General features: G+C 45.9%; 7 protein-coding genes across 7 annotated transcripts; 3 read left to right on the top strand and 4 right to left on the bottom strand.

Moving 5' to 3' along the window:
• Positions 1 to 161: 161 nt before the first annotated feature.
• Positions 162 to 4,059, bottom strand: PAAG_01345 (importin-8; the record flags this gene model as incomplete). Its single annotated transcript, XM_015844322.1, has 10 exons — positions 162 to 334; positions 416 to 533; positions 606 to 784; positions 850 to 1,395; positions 1,460 to 1,591; positions 1,650 to 2,842; positions 2,907 to 3,091; positions 3,184 to 3,644; positions 3,809 to 3,887; positions 3,970 to 4,059. The coding sequence occupies 10 exons, from the start codon at positions 4,057 to 4,059 to the stop codon at positions 162 to 164; spliced, it is 3,156 nt and encodes a 1,051-aa protein (XP_015701230.1).
• A 678-nt stretch (positions 4,060 to 4,737) lies between these two features.
• On the bottom strand, positions 4,738 to 9,038 carry PAAG_01344 (antiviral helicase SKI2; the record flags this gene model as incomplete). Its single annotated transcript, XM_015844321.1, has 6 exons — positions 4,738 to 5,238; positions 5,310 to 5,489; positions 5,560 to 5,747; positions 5,811 to 6,090; positions 6,156 to 8,694; positions 8,770 to 9,038. The coding sequence occupies 6 exons, from the start codon at positions 9,036 to 9,038 to the stop codon at positions 4,738 to 4,740; spliced, it is 3,957 nt and encodes a 1,318-aa protein (XP_015701229.1).
• An 873-nt stretch (positions 9,039 to 9,911) lies between these two features.
• On the bottom strand, positions 9,912 to 11,698 carry PAAG_01343 (hypothetical protein; the record flags this gene model as incomplete). Its single annotated transcript, XM_015844320.1, has 2 exons — positions 9,912 to 11,261; positions 11,378 to 11,698. 2 exons carry the CDS (start codon positions 11,696 to 11,698, stop codon positions 9,912 to 9,914), a joined length of 1,671 nt encoding a protein of 556 aa, XP_015701228.1.
• Positions 11,699 to 12,460: 762 nt separating this feature from the next.
• PAAG_11264 (hypothetical protein) lies at positions 12,461 to 12,863 on the top strand (the record flags this gene model as incomplete). The annotated part of the gene is made up of 2 exons (XM_015846941.1): positions 12,461 to 12,550; positions 12,657 to 12,863. The coding sequence occupies 2 exons, from the start codon at positions 12,461 to 12,463 to the stop codon at positions 12,861 to 12,863; spliced, it is 297 nt and encodes a 98-aa protein (XP_015703363.1).
• A 21-nt stretch (positions 12,864 to 12,884) lies between these two features.
• Positions 12,885 to 13,220, bottom strand: PAAG_11263 (hypothetical protein; the record flags this gene model as incomplete). The annotated part of the gene is made up of 2 exons (XM_015846940.1): positions 12,885 to 13,033; positions 13,127 to 13,220. 2 exons carry the CDS (start codon positions 13,218 to 13,220, stop codon positions 12,885 to 12,887), a joined length of 243 nt encoding a protein of 80 aa, XP_015703362.1.
• Positions 13,221 to 13,290: 70 nt separating this feature from the next.
• PAAG_01342 (hypothetical protein) lies at positions 13,291 to 13,953 on the top strand (the record flags this gene model as incomplete). Its single annotated transcript, XM_015844319.1, has 2 exons — positions 13,291 to 13,390; positions 13,784 to 13,953. The coding sequence occupies 2 exons, from the start codon at positions 13,291 to 13,293 to the stop codon at positions 13,951 to 13,953; spliced, it is 270 nt and encodes an 89-aa protein (XP_015701227.1).
• A 1,160-nt stretch (positions 13,954 to 15,113) lies between these two features.
• Positions 15,114 to 16,694, top strand: PAAG_01341 (hypothetical protein; the record flags this gene model as incomplete). The annotated part of the gene is made up of 2 exons (XM_002796287.1): positions 15,114 to 15,480; positions 15,574 to 16,694. 2 exons carry the CDS (start codon positions 15,114 to 15,116, stop codon positions 16,692 to 16,694), a joined length of 1,488 nt encoding a protein of 495 aa, XP_002796333.1.
• Positions 16,695 to 16,722: the final 28 nt, after the last annotated feature.

Here is a 16,722-nt window from a genome sequence, read left to right as displayed (position 1 = left end):
AAACAGGTAATTGTAGCTAGAATAAGGACAAAAATGAATTAAACAAACAAGGCCGTCCTTTTCGAAGTCCGTTGCCACCTTTTTTCTTTTTTCTTTTTTTCTTTTACCTTTTTTCTTTTTATTTTTTTTATATTTTTTTACTTTTGTTTTCTCCTACCAGATCAGGCTTCGCTATTTGCCTTTGCCGTCGCGGCTGCAGCTGCAACGTTCGCATTCCCAAAAGCCAATGCCTTTGCATCTGCTTCTTGGACAACAGTTTGAATGATCTGTTGCTCCTCTGCATTGAGAATTTTCGTCAGGGTCTCGTAGAGGACGGGTTGTTCTTGCTGTAAACCTGTTGTGAAAAGAGTGTTAGGACATTCCATAGAAACTGTTGTGAATAACATATGAAGTATGAAGAAAACTTAAAACATACCCATCAAAACAGCTTTGAAAAGGCCATATGGCTCAACCTTGTCCAACGGGCTTTCAAGTAAACCTTCCTCATCAAGTTCCTCATCTTCGTCACCGGGCATCGATGCGTATTTCATAGCCTGTAGTGGATAATGTTAACAAACACAGTGATGGCAATAGAAGTATTTGGATGAAAAGAAATGCAAATTTACTTCTCGGTTTAAGAACTCTACATAAGACTGGCTTTCATCATCTAGATCTCTATCTGGACCTTCGGCTTCATCCTGTGCTGTCCACTCAACCTCTCCACTCCAATCGTTGTTCGAATCGTCATCATCGTCATCGGCGTCATTATAGCTGTAATCGACCTCCTTTGAAGTTTCTTCGCGGTCTAGTATTGATTAGAATACAAGTTTCCTTAAAATACATTAAGAATGGAACAAGAAGGGCACATACGCTTCAACGCAGCTGGGAGAGTTTGGAAAAGCTTGCTAATTCCCTGGAGGAGACGAGGCCAGCCTGGTTGCACGCTAGCGGGCACATCAGCTGCTCTCAGGGTCAATAATGAAGTGATAGCAACGATGCACAATTTCTTGTCATGGACCCTGTTGAAGATGTCAATGTTGGAGAACCAGGTACTGAAGAATTTGTTCGTCCATCCCTTGGACTCCAGAACTTGGAGTGCTAACAATGGGTTATAGTATATTGAATTGATAACCATCTCCATCAAGTGAATGCGGTAAGATTTGGCGTGCGTTTCATCCGAACTTAAGACAGTCATTGCCAAGGATATGAACGTTGGGATGAATTGGTCGACATGCCCTCGAAGATTGAGCATTATAGCCTCTGCAAGCTTGCAACCACAAATTCTATCAACACCTCCAACCTTCTCATCGTGGAAAATGTCGTCTACCATGCCAACTAGGGCTTGAAGATAGGCAGGGTTTTGTGCCAGTGTAGCTGAGCCATATGTGACGAAATTATCCAGAGCCGGTAGCATATCTAGAACGAAACATATGAGTTTAGTAGAAAGCAAAAATAAAAGGGTTTTTTTTCCGAGTCTAACCTTCAAGATACAATTCAGCTCCAGATTTAAATGTTTTATGCATGAGAACAAATGCCTGCCACATGGTGGGAGATATAGATTTCGCAGCAAAAGTGCAGGAATCAATGATTTCAAAAACCTCAGTGTACAAATCTGTATTATTTGTATTTAGCACCATGTCACTGTACGCACATGTATAGAAACGACTTACCATAAAGTTTATTTTCAAGAGTAATGGTGATAACAGGCATCAAAATGGTTTCTAAGTGCAAAAGCACATCCGGTGTGCTTTCTAAGGTCAGGATCAAAGTTCCGATGGTCTGGAGTACGCCCAATGCGGTAATACTCTTGTCATCTAGGAAATCGCCGTAAATATCTTCATCGGGCTTGGAAGCATTTTTTCGCTCATCGAGCATATCTCCAATAATTCGCATATACGTGTCCCTCAACTGCTCGCACAAAGCGACGGCGAAAGGAGTCAGTTCTGTGGAGAAAACCTCAACAAAATCCTCCATGACACCTGATAACTGATCCAGGTCAACTTCATTTGAAAGCTTGAGAAGTTGTTGCATGATCTGTGGAATATTAGTCTGCATGGAGGTCCGGATAGCATCATGGCGGATGAGGGGTTGGAGAGCCAATGCAGCTTCCACTCTCACAGGAAGTTCAGGGTCGGCCAATGCTTCCAAAATGTTCCTGTAAACCACCATGAGGTTGTTGGGGTCGTTAAAGTCCAACTCACTAAACTTTTCCAAGGTGTCGCAAGCCCTGGCACGGAGATAACCGTGAGGACTCTTGAACTCGGGGAAGACGTGGCGCACGAAAAAGTACTCTACCTGGTCCGCGATGGGGCTCTTTTTGCCCAGAATAACGGAAGCCAGGGTTCCAATCATGCGAAGAGCGCCCTCCTTTTCCCGAGGAAGCTTCTGGTCATCCGGGGAAGTCTCGTACTTGCTGACAACACCATTGACGAAACTTAGGATGGAAAACGTCTGTTTCTTCCGGCTCTGTGTAAGTGCGACAAGGAAGTTGGTGGCTGCAACGTCTGGCGCAGAAACCTCCTCATAAATATTCAGTTTTCGATGCAGGTATTCCGACGGATCGGTCTCAAACAGCTCAATATCTTCGTCGGACTGGCACAAGACTGGGAAAATCAGGTGCTGAACAAGATTATCCAAATGAGGTTTCAAATGGTCCCACGTCGCCTTGGGTTTGACACAGTCTTGCAAGAATACCAAAGTGTAGGAAAGCGAAGGCTTGCTTAACCATTGGCCATTCACCCATTTGTCGATTTCCCCCAGATAACCTTTGAGAATTTCAGGAGCAAAAGTGGTGATAAAGGATTTCGCGTATTGTGTGTATTTTGTTGAATTAGTTTTTCCGAGAAGACTGGGGTTGCCGTATCTGCCAACGAATCATCGGATTAGATTTGTCTGTTACCCCCGAAAATAACCTACCATGAACATACCGAACAAACAGGCGGTTCAAATTGGCATATGAACATTTCTTGGCCTTCCACCAGTGGTTAAGCTCCCGTTCGTCAGTGTTTTCGAGCATAGAACTCGCTGGAGGGATTTTCCCAATGACTCTCAAGAACAAAGAGCACCAGGCCACCGTTGCTTGATGGGTCATCAAGAAATTTGGCAGTTCAAACTAGATTTACCGAAAAGAAAAGGGATTCCACGTCAGCCAGAATAACCCAAGATTAGCCCAACAATATCTGGAATAAAAGTCCCTTAACCCACATAGATAGCATTCTTATATGCCTTGACAACAGTCCGCAGCATCTCTCCAGCTTCAATACTTTCCTCATTGATAAGACGAGTCCCAATATCCAGAAGACGAGGGAATGAAACTTCCACCACCTTTTCGAAATCCCCCCTCTTATCACTAGACTTGAATCTGTATACGCGACATATTGCCAGCAGGCACTGCAAACCTGCAAAGATGGAGTTTGCATCGTTCGTATTGAGTAGCTGGAGGGTCACGTCCATGTAATCGGGCCATTTCGTAGGGAAATCATACTGGAGGACCTTGGAAAGAGTGGGAGCCAGTTGAGATCGAACAGCAGGGGGGGAAGATGCAAGGAGAGGTATGATACGCGCTCTGAACGGAGTTCGATCCTCGTCTGGGATAGGTTTGTGGATTGGTTGTTCTTCAGCAGGGGCCCATCCTCTGGAGACTCTATTCTTCAGGTAGACAACAGCTGAGAGAGGGAAAACAAGCTCCAAGTCAGTGATCAGAATACTGAAATAACTTCACAATTGATGAAATATGGTAGGGTAAGATGTGTGTTTGTGAATGTGTGCATGCATAGCATATGTAAAATAGATGTGAATATAAAATAATATGGTGGGGTTGATCCCTTACTCGATAGTCGAACTCCATTGTCCTGTTCGGCCTGCAAAATATCGACCAGCGCATTTATAAATCCAGGCTGCTCTTCGGCCTAATGGTGCGGAACGAGTCAGCATACTCCCAGCGATACCTATCTATACATCTATATATAGAGAGAGAACCAAGTGACGCACATATTTCAGGTCCGCCTCGGCCTGTTGTCGAGCCTCCGCGTTGGTGTCGAGGGTGGCCTGGATACGTTCTCGGAGAGCTGCTACATCCATCTCGCGCTTATAACAACCTCCAGCGCCGGGCCTGAAGACAGAGCTAGAAATCCAGATCGTATAAAAGCTGGCCGTGGCCCTGGTGTAGGATATGCAGCGGAGAGTGGCTGATTGAGGTGTGAAGATGAAATGGTGGTAGGTTTGTTTGAAGGGGGTTGTTGGGTAGAAAAAGTTTAAGAGAGGACACAGACCGGCGGGGACCGCAGTTTAAAATTGAGGTTGGTGCTTTTTGTAATTTATTTTTTATTAATTTTCTTTTATTTGATTGTTGGGCCTGCTCCTTAGTAACAGGAACATCAGCAAACATCGTTTTGCTTTAGCTAATTCTGGGAAATTCCAATCAATTCCAAACATGATTAATAAAATATGCCTACAAATTGTATGTATCTTGAATGCAAGATTCCGGTTATTTAACTCAATTATTTTATTATTATTATTATAATTTTACCACTATCAAGGACGGAGTTGACTCTCTAGATTTTCAAAATTCTCAAGGGTTTGACAGATCTATTTTTTGTGTGTACCCTTGCACACAAAACATCCACACGTAGTTATTAAGTACCAGATCAAGGTTCAAATATGACCCTGGCCATTGAGATCGCTGCCAAAACACCAACAATGCAGAGCTAAAACCTCGACGGATCAAGCAGCCAATGTGTATCTCATTAGAAATTCCCTTCACATGTAAAGTGATGCCGCAAATATCACGTCGCGTTTGATCATCTCCTGGGCCCGCTGCATCTTGCTATACAGGGTCGGGTCGCCAACCAGCTTCGCAGCACTCTTCACCTCCCGGCATGTTTCGTCCAGCCGAGTGATTACACGGACAATTGTGCCTTCCATCACATCGGTCAGGTCGGTGATCCGGTTGAATGGCATTCCACGTGCCCATTCATAGACGACCTCGACTAGGCTGAACCGTGGCTTGCTTGCAAAGTCGTTGGAGTCCCCACTCGATAAAATGACCTGGTGCTTGATTTGGAAGTCATTTACCTTCTCCGATATCTTGATGATGGCCTCTTTGCCCTTTTCAAGCCGTGGTGTCAGCAAAGGTACGCTTTCGGTCTTCTCTTGGAAGACGAAGGCTGACAGCAGAGCAACGATCTCCTCTGGCTCGTATTCTGCAAGCAGATTTTCCAGAATCAATTCCGTCAGGACCAGTTCGTCGGCTGAATGAATCTACAGCCAGAGCTTTATTAGTCATGGCCTGACAAAAACGAATTAGCTGGATGAATTACGGGACCACCTACCTCGCAGGCTACCTTTCCTTTCAATTGGACTCGACATGCCTCATCAACGAAACCAAGATCCTTGAGGACCAAAAGACGCTGTTCGTAGTCTGGTAGAAGTTGCAAGTTCTGGTTCGACATTAATTGTTTTAACTGCGATATGTTCTCTTTCACCTGCCATTCGTCATGTTGCATTTCGAACTGTCCAAGTATCAGTATTATCCAATTAAATGAATCTTCAAAAAATCACGAGATGTGTGTCCAAACTCACATGTTTCAAAAATTGCGGGCATCGCAGGCATTCGCAGGCTTCAATGATGGCCACCTGTTCCTTTCGCTTGTTTAAGATCTCGACCACTTGAAGTTCCTTCACTCGATCCCACTCCAATTCATTCCAAGAACCAGTTTTCCACGAGCAACAAATCTGGACGAGGTCCTTTTGTGCAACTTTCAATGCCTCTGCAAGACGTCAGCCACAAATACATAGAAGGGATTCAAACATCCCTGATTGGATATGCTTACCTTTCTTGATATTTAAATACCAAGTCGGACCCCCTATTTTTAACACTGTCGAGGTTACACATTCAAGATCCTCAAGTGAGATTTTGTACGTTTTCAGCACCATCTCAAAAGGCTCCGTTGAGAGTGGAGAAAACAAATGTCGAAACTCTGGAAGGTATGGAAGAATATCACTCGGATGTCGGCTGGATTTCATTGGACCAAATTCGAACACCTGCAGACCAATATTTGGCCCAGGAGCCACGCCTTCTCGCACGAGCAAACCAACCGTTCTGATGCCATTCTATGAAAGAAAAGGAAATGTTAGTGGAAGGTTTTCAAAATTGAGTCTCAATATGTCACCCTCACCCTTTTAAACACAACCACTCTCTTGGCTGAGAACAATCGCCGCCCCACCGGGGATGAAAGGAGATTGACATGAAGTTGAGTAGTTAACCGCGAGAACTCCACGGCAGCTTCATGGCAAGCTTCCATGTCAATATCACAAATGGCGCATGGCTCTCGTTTTATTTTCTCCAGTGTAGCTTCAGACACTTGTACTTGCTTCTGGTGTTCCGGGAGGAGTGCCTGCGTTGCATTCTCACTGAAGCTTCTTTTGATCATTTCTTCAATTTTCAAGGCTTCTACCCGCAGCAGATTCAAAATCATGTTATAGGTAAGGCGAAATTGAGATCGTAGCTTTGTCGGATCGCCCAGAATCATGCGACGTAGGGTACCTGCAGGTGGCGCTTCATCCTTGCCAGACGAAACAATAATCACAGACCCGACAGTATCAAGGCCACGCCGTCCCGCTCGCCCTGCCATTTGGGTATATTCACCTGGAAGCAGGTCTCTGAATGATCGACCGTCATGTTTTCGAAAACCAGAAAATACAACGGTCCTTGTAGGGAGGTTCAAACCCATGGCAAAAGTTTCTGTCGCAAAGAGTACTTTCACTAAGGTTTTGGCGAATAATATCTCCACGATTTCCTTTATAATTGGCAAAAGACCGCCATGGTGGACACCAACGCCTCTGCTCAGCAGCTCTCTGACACGGCGAATTTGCGGTAGGATTCTATCCTCTGGCTTTAGTCGGGCCAGCGACTTTTCAATAATCATATGAATAGAGCTCTTTTCCGCCGCCGTGCAAAAATCCTGGTTTGACAAAGAATCCGCATTTTCCTCACATCTTTTCTTGGAAAATACAAAAACACATGCTGGTAGCAGATTTTCCTTTCGCAGATGTTGCACAAGATGAACCCAGATATTTCGGTCCTGTGCTACCGTGGTTCGTCCACCGCCTCGGCCTGTTCTAGCGATATTGCCGGTTCCACGAGATGCAGGTTGGCCTCTGCCTCTTTGTTGTGCACCCCCTCTTTGTTGTTGAGCGCCACCACGTTGGGTCCCTCCTCGTTGGTTTCCACGTTGTGGCTGCCCACCACCACGACCTCTATCTCCATAGCCACCTCTATTGTGATTGGGCTGGGATTCTGCAGCTTTCTGAGCACGAGCTTTGTCGCGCCCAGATAAAATGTCATCTGCTTTTTTCCATCCTTTCTCAATAAAATTCTTACTCGAATCGACGATTTTCAGCATGCTTTTATCAGCCCATAGGTAATGCTCCAATGGGACTGGGCGCTTGGGGGTTGAAATAACGTAGATATCCTTCTTTTTAGTACGTCCAACCCAAGACGCAAATTCGTATGTGTTTGGAACCGTGGCGGAGAGTAGAATAAGCGTAACGTGCTCTGGAAGCATAATTATAACCTCCTCCCAAACCACACCTCTTTCCAGATCATTCACATAATGAACTTCGTCAAAAATGACGAATTCCACATCGCGAATAAGATCAGCTCCGCGATAAAGCATACTTCTGAGGATTTCTGTGGTCATAATCAAGCAGCTTGCCTCGGGGTGAATTTGTACATCCCCCGTCAGAATTCCGACATCCTCAAATGTATTTCTAAAGTCACGGAACTTTTGGTTACTTAAGGCCTTTATCGGGGATGTGTAGATAGCCTTAGTCATGTGTTTGGAAGCGAGCGCAATCGCATATTCTGCCACCACAGTTTTCCCAGCAGATGTGTGAGCGGCAACAAAAACAGAATCTCCGTTCTCCAAATGATAGACTGCTTCTTTTTGAAAGGTATCCAGCTCGAATGGCCATTCTCGTGCCATATCGGGTACCAAATCGTAAAAATTTGTAATCTCTTTGTTAACATCCACCACATGAGCCCACTCTTTGCCTCCTCTCTTCGAAGAGGGCGCCAGAAGTTGACCTCTTGGCTCCAAAGCTGGATATTCAACAGGTAGTAAAGAATCGATGTCTTCGTCCTTCTCATCACTAGACAAGTCCTCTTCAAGTTGTACACTCATTTCAAAGTTCTTATCTGTGTCAGTGGGAGAACCCTCTCCAGTTATCTCATCAATACCCTTCTCGTTCTGCTCCAGAGTATCCTCCACCTCCTGAACATCCCACTCCTCATCTTTGCTCTTCGCCTTCCCAAATTTCAATCCCCTGGAAAACCCCGGAGGCACTTCCAACAAACCACCTTCCACACCAAAGTTAATAATTCTATCCAACCCCGAGGACTTCCCTCCTGTAGCAGCCCGCCGCTCATCAGCTTGAACCTCCGACTCAAGTTCAGCAATGGCTTCCACGCCCTCTAGCCCACCAGGTGCAAACGGGAAAAATCCAGCAGCACCGCGAACGAAATCAGCACGGCCTGCTGGCCGTCTAAGCAATGAGGTTGAGTTTTTTGCAGTAGCACTGCTTGAAGGAACAGTAACCTCACGATAACCAGTAACCCTACCTTCCAGACCTTCCCGGGTAAACCGGATAATGGTGCGGGTTTGCGGAGGTGCCAGCTCAAACAGATCATGGTAGTCCACAGGAATTTCCCATCGCCTAGATTAAACGCAATCAATTTTTGATTTTTGGCACATAACCGGATAAGGTGTATTTGCAAATATGGGAACATACTGTTGCAGCTTACTTAGCCACAGAGAACTAAGTCGCGGTGAAGGGTGCAGAAACTCCCTTTCCAGCTCTGCTTTCAACTTCCCGTCAGATTGCACTTCGCAGTTTCGACGCTGTGGTCGAGGCCCTTTCCCGAATTGATTTGCTCCGTCCGGTGAGCGTTCATAATCTGCGCCAGTTATCCAACTGTCCAGACCATCACCATCGTCCAGCTTGTTTGTTGCTTCGTAAACTTTCCGGACGGCATCCAGCAGGTCTGGATCCTCAGACATGTCTGTCAAAGTTCCTACCCCAAGAGTAAGGGAGGGACACCGTGAATAAGGTGAAGTTCTGATCTAGAGAGCTCTAGATATCATTCCCAGGCCAAAAAAAAACAAAGAAAAGGAAAGCCGTCTCAGCTTAAATCATTGTCTCAATACGGGATATAAAACTGATCTTCTGATGACTTCTCTTTGCATCAGCAGACGCCAGCAACGTTAGTAAACTATGAGGAATGACTATTCATCTTCATTGCTTACAATTTTTGTTGCAAACCCTTTTCCCTTATATTGTGAAGTGGCACCATTAGGTGATTTGGTGCTCTGGGAATGACTAAGCGGTGCTGTCAAAACCTTATTTTAGACGCGCGTTACCACTTGCATAGGGCGCCACAAACAGCCCCGCATGGTTTTGAATAGGGGCTAAATTTATGTACCATGTGTCAAGATGGGAAAATAATACAGGCAAGCGACGTCATTTTCAAAAGAGTTGCTGGAAATGTAGATATTGGGGGTGAGTTCAATCGAAAAACCAATTTCAACATACTACGCTGAGTCCATTCTCCTCACACAACTTATACGGATTGAACTAGCATACCACTCCCTCAAAAACAAAATCCATCACTTTTTGTGGCATAAAGAAGCCCATTAAGAGTCAATCATTTCATATTCTCCAAAGGGTCAGTATCTACATCCCTTGTTTAGAGAGAGAGAGAGAGAGTTACAAATTGACTGACAGGGAATCGAATGAACCTTGATAATGATATGAAAAAACGAAGGAATACTCCTACTTCCCCGAGACAATTCTGCGATCCAAACCAAAGTCTCAAACACCCAGCGTCACTTGCGGGCCTGCGCTTTAGCAAAAACCAAGGCAAAGCACGGAAGCTAAGCATGAATAGACTCCTGCACCCTGGGATAAACAGCCACCAGGGATTCCCATAGATCCGGATGCTGCGTGACTAAAATCTCTGGATCCAACCCAATTGCCATAAACGTTGTATCCACCCCACTGGTTACTGGCGCCATATAAATTTTGCAGATCTGAAACCCAGAGAGGAACGCATATGCCATGACAGCAGACGTGAACTTCTCTCCCCTGTTGAAATCTGGCACAGTGTAGCCCAATTCAATGTACGCAAGAAAGGCGCACAGGTAACCAACAAACAGAGAACCCATACTGATAGTAGCTCCAACAACACTATCGTTAACGAGGGCATCGATTCCGCGATGTTCCATCATTTGCCATGTAAATTTGGCAGCCGGTGAGTATGGTTTCCCGTAAAGTGCCACATGGGAAAACGCATATCGGTTAAAACTTTGGGTTGTTCGGCCAAGAAATTTCATGGCTACCCCCAAAACGCGGTTCGCAACCTCCTCAATGGTATTTTGATCGACAGTCTCTTCCTGTCTGGGGATGATGGTGCACGCCTGGCGCAACATATCAACCGGCGCTACGAACAGGCTTCCGAGGCAGATGCTTCCAAAGGAGCGAGTCAATGCTCGTCCTAGAGCGCCTCTCAATGGTGCCCTCGGCATTGGATTAGAATTGCCCCCGTAGAAATACCAAGACCCGTACACTCCGGCAACAGCGGTATGCATAGTGTTCTTCATCCACTCAGTGATCCAATAGGATGCAAACGTGATAAACGACGTAAGAGCTATGGTAATCACAGCTTTGCATTCTTGGTCCCTACATAGAAGGTTTGATCTCATTTCGTTGGGTTGGAAGGCAATGTAGACCGCAACGAGCGTCACAAAAAGCCATGCAGCAAAGGAGGTAGCGAGGATTCCTCCGATAAAGCTTACTAGATGGACCGCGATATGGCGCCTCGTCACCGTGGCTGCTGTTCGGAGCAAGAGTGTGGTGAAAGGGAACCGCGGTATCCAGCTCACGAAGTAAACAAGAGCAAGTCCGCCAAAAGATACATGGGTAATCCCGCTGCCCCATTGCCTCCTATACATGTAGACAGCTCCAATGCCCAAACCAAAACCGACATTAAATATTCCGGTGAACCAAACCAACTGATTAGTGAAAAATAAGAAAATTTGATAGTATGCCATTGAAGCTGAAAAGGCAGTGGATAAGATAACCGAGAAAAGTATGAAGGTATTCATATCCAGCGCAATGGAATTTGCAGGATCGTTGATTGTGTGACCCTTGAAGTCCATGCCCTTCTCGAATCTGTCGATTACCGTAGACGATAGAGAAATAAACCCGAAAAAAGTGAGTAGAAACTAAGCCAAAAAAAAAAAAAAAAAAAAAAAAAAAAAAAAAAAGGAGTTTCGAAGTTAGCATTGACTTACAGAACGGAAAGAGAAATAGGAAGAGAAGGAATATGCGATGAGCTAACCAATATGCCTGCCCATATATCATGGTACTCAGATTTGTAGAGCCTGAAGCCTTCCTTGAAAGTCAGTTCCTGTGGATCGTCATCGCCATCACTATCACCACCACCACCGTCACCGTCACCGCCACTCCTCTTATTCCCAGAGAATATCGAGAAAATTCGGGACAGGTTGATTTTTCTGAGCGTCAATGTAAAGTTGCCCATGGAGATATTAATGGACGGCATTGAGAGTACCGCCCGCTTCTGCTTCTTCTTTGAAGCACGAGGCTGCTCACCACGGGGGTTTCTGTTTGGATCTGCATCTTGGGCAAGGGGTTGGGACATCGTTCAAATCATGTACATGTGGGAAGCGAGCGGCAGCCAACCCCGTCAGGAATGGAGGAAGATATGAATAGTGACAGGTGACCCGGGGTTCATAAACACGCAGAACAGAATCGGGTTCAGCAGTGGAGGCTGGAAGTATAGACTACAGACAGACGTTGAGGAAGCGCGGCAAAAAGTGTAACACAGGAAGTGAGTAATTAAAGCATTTTCTTCTCTCTTTTCCATTTGGGTAAGCACCTGTACAAAATTCGGTAATGAGGGCAATGTGGGTCAGATTCAGGTCGAAGTTTCTTTTTTTCCATTCATTTGTAAACCAGAAGTGATCCGGTTTTGTTAGGGGAAGGTCCCAGCGAGCGTGCGGGTAGCTCGTTCCTCCTCCTCAAATGCTCACCTTGCTCCCACGCCCCTATTGAGTTGATGCGTTGAGACAGCCCAGCTCAAAAGCTCGATCAGTCGGTCGGTTTTTGGCCTTGCTTCTCCTTGTGTATTCGGCGGAGAAAACTCAAGTGGTCTGTACGATGCCCTCTTGACTCCCATTGGGGTTATCCGAAACTTTGCCATTCCATTGAGCGCGAGCTTAGATCTCCAATCTTGCTCCAGTTAGTTGATATAACCACTGCTGTATTTGCTGATCGGGTGGCAGTCTTTCTAGCTCCGCTTTTACTTGCACGATTCCCAAAATCGCCGATGTGAAGCTTACCAAGAACTGTTGGAAAAACAAAGGCAATAGGTCGAGCTAGAGTTGGTAGGCACGCGCACATAATGGCCAGTTATATTCCATCACCGTCCACGTGGAAGAAACCTATGCTGTTCCAAGGAGTATCACGGTACGAAGTTGCAATATCAAGCGTGGTAATAACGGAGGACCGGGACATGGACAGGTAGAGCGATGGGGGATAAGATCCGTCAGGATGTTGAAAGCCGCATTTGAGTACCAGAATGCCATAAGTTGATACAGGGCCCACCTCCCGAGCGTTTCTTCTTGAAAGCAAATTCGACAGGAGCGCACTGGAAGATGCTCGTGACAACAGATCTAGCCATGAACGCCGCAATGGCAAATCCGATTAAGACCCAACATGAAATCAAAAACCATCCGCCGGATAAATATCTTCCGGTAGAGGAGAAGGATGCTGATTTTTATGAGGCTGATGATGATCTCATATAAGATCTGAGCAATAAAATAAATCTAAGGCATCACCCTGGTAATGGGATACTTTGCACTACCAAAAAGAAATTGACGAAAGAAATCTTTTGCATTTCCTCTCATTTTCAGAATCTTCAACATCACGGCCGGTGGAACTTCGTCGGTATGCTTTCCAAACGCCAAACCACAGACTACTCAAGACAGTGAGCAGAAAAGTACCAAGGGTGAGGGAATCAACTGCCAATCAGCATTTGAATAAAAACCACCTCCGCAAGTATCTATACCATCTCGAAGACGTTCGAGGGCGGCCAAAATGACCCAGTCATCTGATCCCACATGACCGGTAAAGCACAAACTGTGGGATGGTTGGTCTTCCATAGGTGGGAGGACTGGCCAGCTAACTGATAGACGCGTACATCACGTGAGGTGGTGCGGCTACCGGGCGGTCATGAAACGTCCAGAGAATCTGGCTACGGCAAATAGCGGGGTGACAATTGCCAAGATGGGAGAAGGGTACGCCGAACTTCCACAAGAAGAAGCTGAATGTGGTGAATAGAAGATGAAGGCTTCTGCAAATATAAGACATTTCGGATACGCCGATAGCATTGTGCAGTCCCCTTCCAAGATTTAATCATAGGGTATTAACAAGGGAACGAAACCTTGGAATTCGTCCATGGATATTTCATTTCTAAGACTGATCAATACAGAACAAGTTGTAAGCAACCATAGCCAAATTTCGAAAACTCAAGATACGGGATTGCTCCGTTGTGGCTTGCACTCCGTACACTAGGAGGGAATGCATGATTTAAAGTCATAGATGGAATAATAACGATGGCATATGCAACGGCCAAACTTGAGGAGATGAGTGCAGTTTGGTCCCGTTAACTCTGACAGAAGATATTGGCCCGGAAAGTTGTTGAACTTCGTCTTAAACAGCACAGGCAGGCGGGAGCGGCTAGCGATCCTTGTAACCAACCTTGAGGAAGACATGCTTTCCTACGTGCCGATCATGCACGTCCGACCGGGCAGCGGTACAGGGAGACCATGGTCATGTTACATTTGCGCTTCCTCCCTGCAAAAACACACCGCAGAACTAAGTTTTGCTGAATAAGTTTTTGTGATCGTATGGTTGCAATGCCAGAACAGAGAAGAATGATAGTATCAACTGCGTCTAGAGATAGATCTAATTCCTTGTATTTAATAAAAGATTTGATCATGGATGATATTTCCCTCCCTTAGTCCCAGAAGAGATCTAACGCCGTACTCTGGCAAATTGGCAGTTAACTTAGCTAGTTAAAGCATTCCACGTGATTCCACTCTAAACTTCAAAATATCCATCAGTCGAACTATTCCCAAATAGGTAGACTTTGACTTCATTTGGATCTTGATATGAGAGATCTCAGCTCTGCCATCGAGTCCGTCTCGTTTACCCTAACTCTTCTTCCTAACAAAGTTGCAGCGCAATGCGAATGCGAAGAGAGATTCTAGTTGCCGCCGCTCTTGGCGAAAAACCTCATTCAATCCATAGAAACACGCCCATGTATCTCATCTCTGCCCCCCCGAGGTTCCGGCATCCCAAGGCCTGACGAGCAAAGGATAACTAGTTAGTCCAAACAGGTACCATAAGGATTAAGCATGGGTTGGTGATGGGTGTCCGGGGAAGTTTCGTGGGCATTCCCGTCCTTGATTTTAGCGCGCTCCGTCTCAAGATTATGGTATACCGACGCCGTTCGTCGAGCCACCTGGTAACTACTAAGAACGTTCTACCAGCACTCTCTGTGTCGGAGTACTTTCCGTTTCAACAACGGATATGAGAGCCTTTTTTGTGTTGATAAGCTGCTTGGAAACGTCAATGCCATGTTCTAGATGCAAGACGCCCCCCCACCTTAATTGGAGAATGCATACAGTGCTGCTCACTCATATACAGATACCCTTGAGGTTCCCGGGGACACCTATGGTATCGGGCACAGGTCTCCAGGAGGAACGCTGCTGTGTAGAAAGTTTCAGCTGGTATTCTTAACGCGGTTTCTCTTCTGACCATTGCTATCCTTATTTTTTATTTTTATTTTTATTCTGTCCGTCTTTCTCTTCCCTGGCTATATTGTCGAGATTCTTCTAGATTTCATAGTTGAGATAGTTTCAAACATTCTTTTGTTCCGTCAAAAACAACAAAACCCATTCAAACTCCTGTTCCTACTTAGGTACCCATGGGAAAGGGGTAATCTCCATTCTTTCTACATATCTCCCGCATTTTTGGTTTTGGAGCCAGTAATGATCTCAGACTCATTTCCAGCCGAAAAATCCCCTGGCGAAGGTTCTCGAGTGCAAAACCAAGCGGCAGAGATCTCTGACAATGAGGCCATTGATCCGAAGAAAGAGAGTAGACTGTTACGAAAAATTGACATCCATCTTCTGCTCCCGCTATGGGTCATATTCCTCTTCGGGTTTCTTGACAGGATCAATTTAGGGAATGTGGCAGTCCTCGGGATCGTAGAGGAACTGAAGCTCAAGGGCAATGATTTCAACATTGCTCTGCAGATCTTCTTTGTCCCTTACATTATTTTAGATATTCCAAGTAACATTGTCTTGAAAAATTTCGCTCCTTCGACATGGATCAGTCTGCTTACATTCTTTTGGGGTACGTGGAACTACGTTTCTAGAACCAGAGGATAATAATTAGTTACCCCAGGTTTTCAGTGAAAACGCTAAATTTGTACCTCTTCATATTCAGGCATCGCGGCTATGTGTCAAGGCTTCGTCAAGAACGACGCGGGTTTGATCGCTTGTCGATTCTTCATTGGTGTCTTTGAAGCCGGCTACGTCCCTGGCTGCGCCTATCTCATGGCCATGTTCTACAAACGCCACGAGTTCCAAAAGCGTTTTTCCATATTCTGGGTTGCCGGGTTGGTGGCGGGTGCCTTTGGTGGCCTTCTTGCCTACTCTCTGAACCACATGCAAGGTCGGGGTGGCTACTCAGGCTGGCGGTGGATATTCATAATCGAGGGTCTCATATCCGTTATTCTCGCCGTCCCCGCCAAATTGTTCTTAACCGACTGGCCCGATAAAGCCATATTCCTCACAGAGGAGGAGAAAGCACTCCTTCACAAACGCCACTCGGAAGACGTGGGCGGCTTCGCAAGAATGGATCGACTGGATTCCACGGCCTGGAAGCGGATCCTGACTGATTGGAAGACCCTGGTCGCGAGCTTGATATACGTTGGAATCACCGTGTCGGGCTATGCAACTGCGCTCTTCATCCCGTCTATAGTCAACTCTCTCGGTTACAGCGGCCTGCAAAGTCAGATACAGAGCATCCCGGTCTGGGCCACCTCCGCTGCCACCACCGTGATTGTCTCGTATTTCACCGACCGCCTCAGGTACCGGTACGGCTTCATCATGTTTGGCGTCATGTTCGCGAGCATCGGCTACATCATCCTGATATGCCAGGGCCCCTTGAAGGGTGGCTTGCCACTTGGTGTCCGTTACATGGCCGTTTTCTTCGTCACGACGGGTTGCTATATCGTGCAGCCAGTGACGATTGTGTGGCTGGTAAATAACCTGGGTGGGCATTACAAGCGTGCTGTTGGTCTGGCTATCCAAGTTGGCTTTGGGAATCTTGGTGGTATCATTGCGAGTAATGTGTTTGTGCGCAAGCAGGCCCCGAGGTATTTTGTAGGCTATGGTGTTGCGTTGTCTATGGTGATCTTCTGTGGGATCATGAGTACGGTATTTGCGCTGGGGTTAGTTAGGGAGAATCGGATTAGAGAGAGGGGGGAAAGAGATGCAAGACTTGGATCGGAGGAGTTAGAAAATATGGGCGATGATGATCCAAGGTTTCGGTTTAGTTTGTGAATGTGTTTTTATGACACAAGCACAATTA

Source organism: Paracoccidioides lutzii, assembly GCF_000150705.2.
Source record: "Paracoccidioides lutzii Pb01 unplaced genomic scaffold supercont2.3, whole genome shotgun sequence".
In the NCBI taxonomy this organism is placed as follows: Eukaryota; Fungi; Ascomycota; class Eurotiomycetes; order Onygenales; family Ajellomycetaceae; genus Paracoccidioides; species Paracoccidioides lutzii.
The sequence above is the reverse complement of the archived record's forward strand: the minus strand, read 5'-3'. Positions and strand labels throughout refer to the sequence as shown.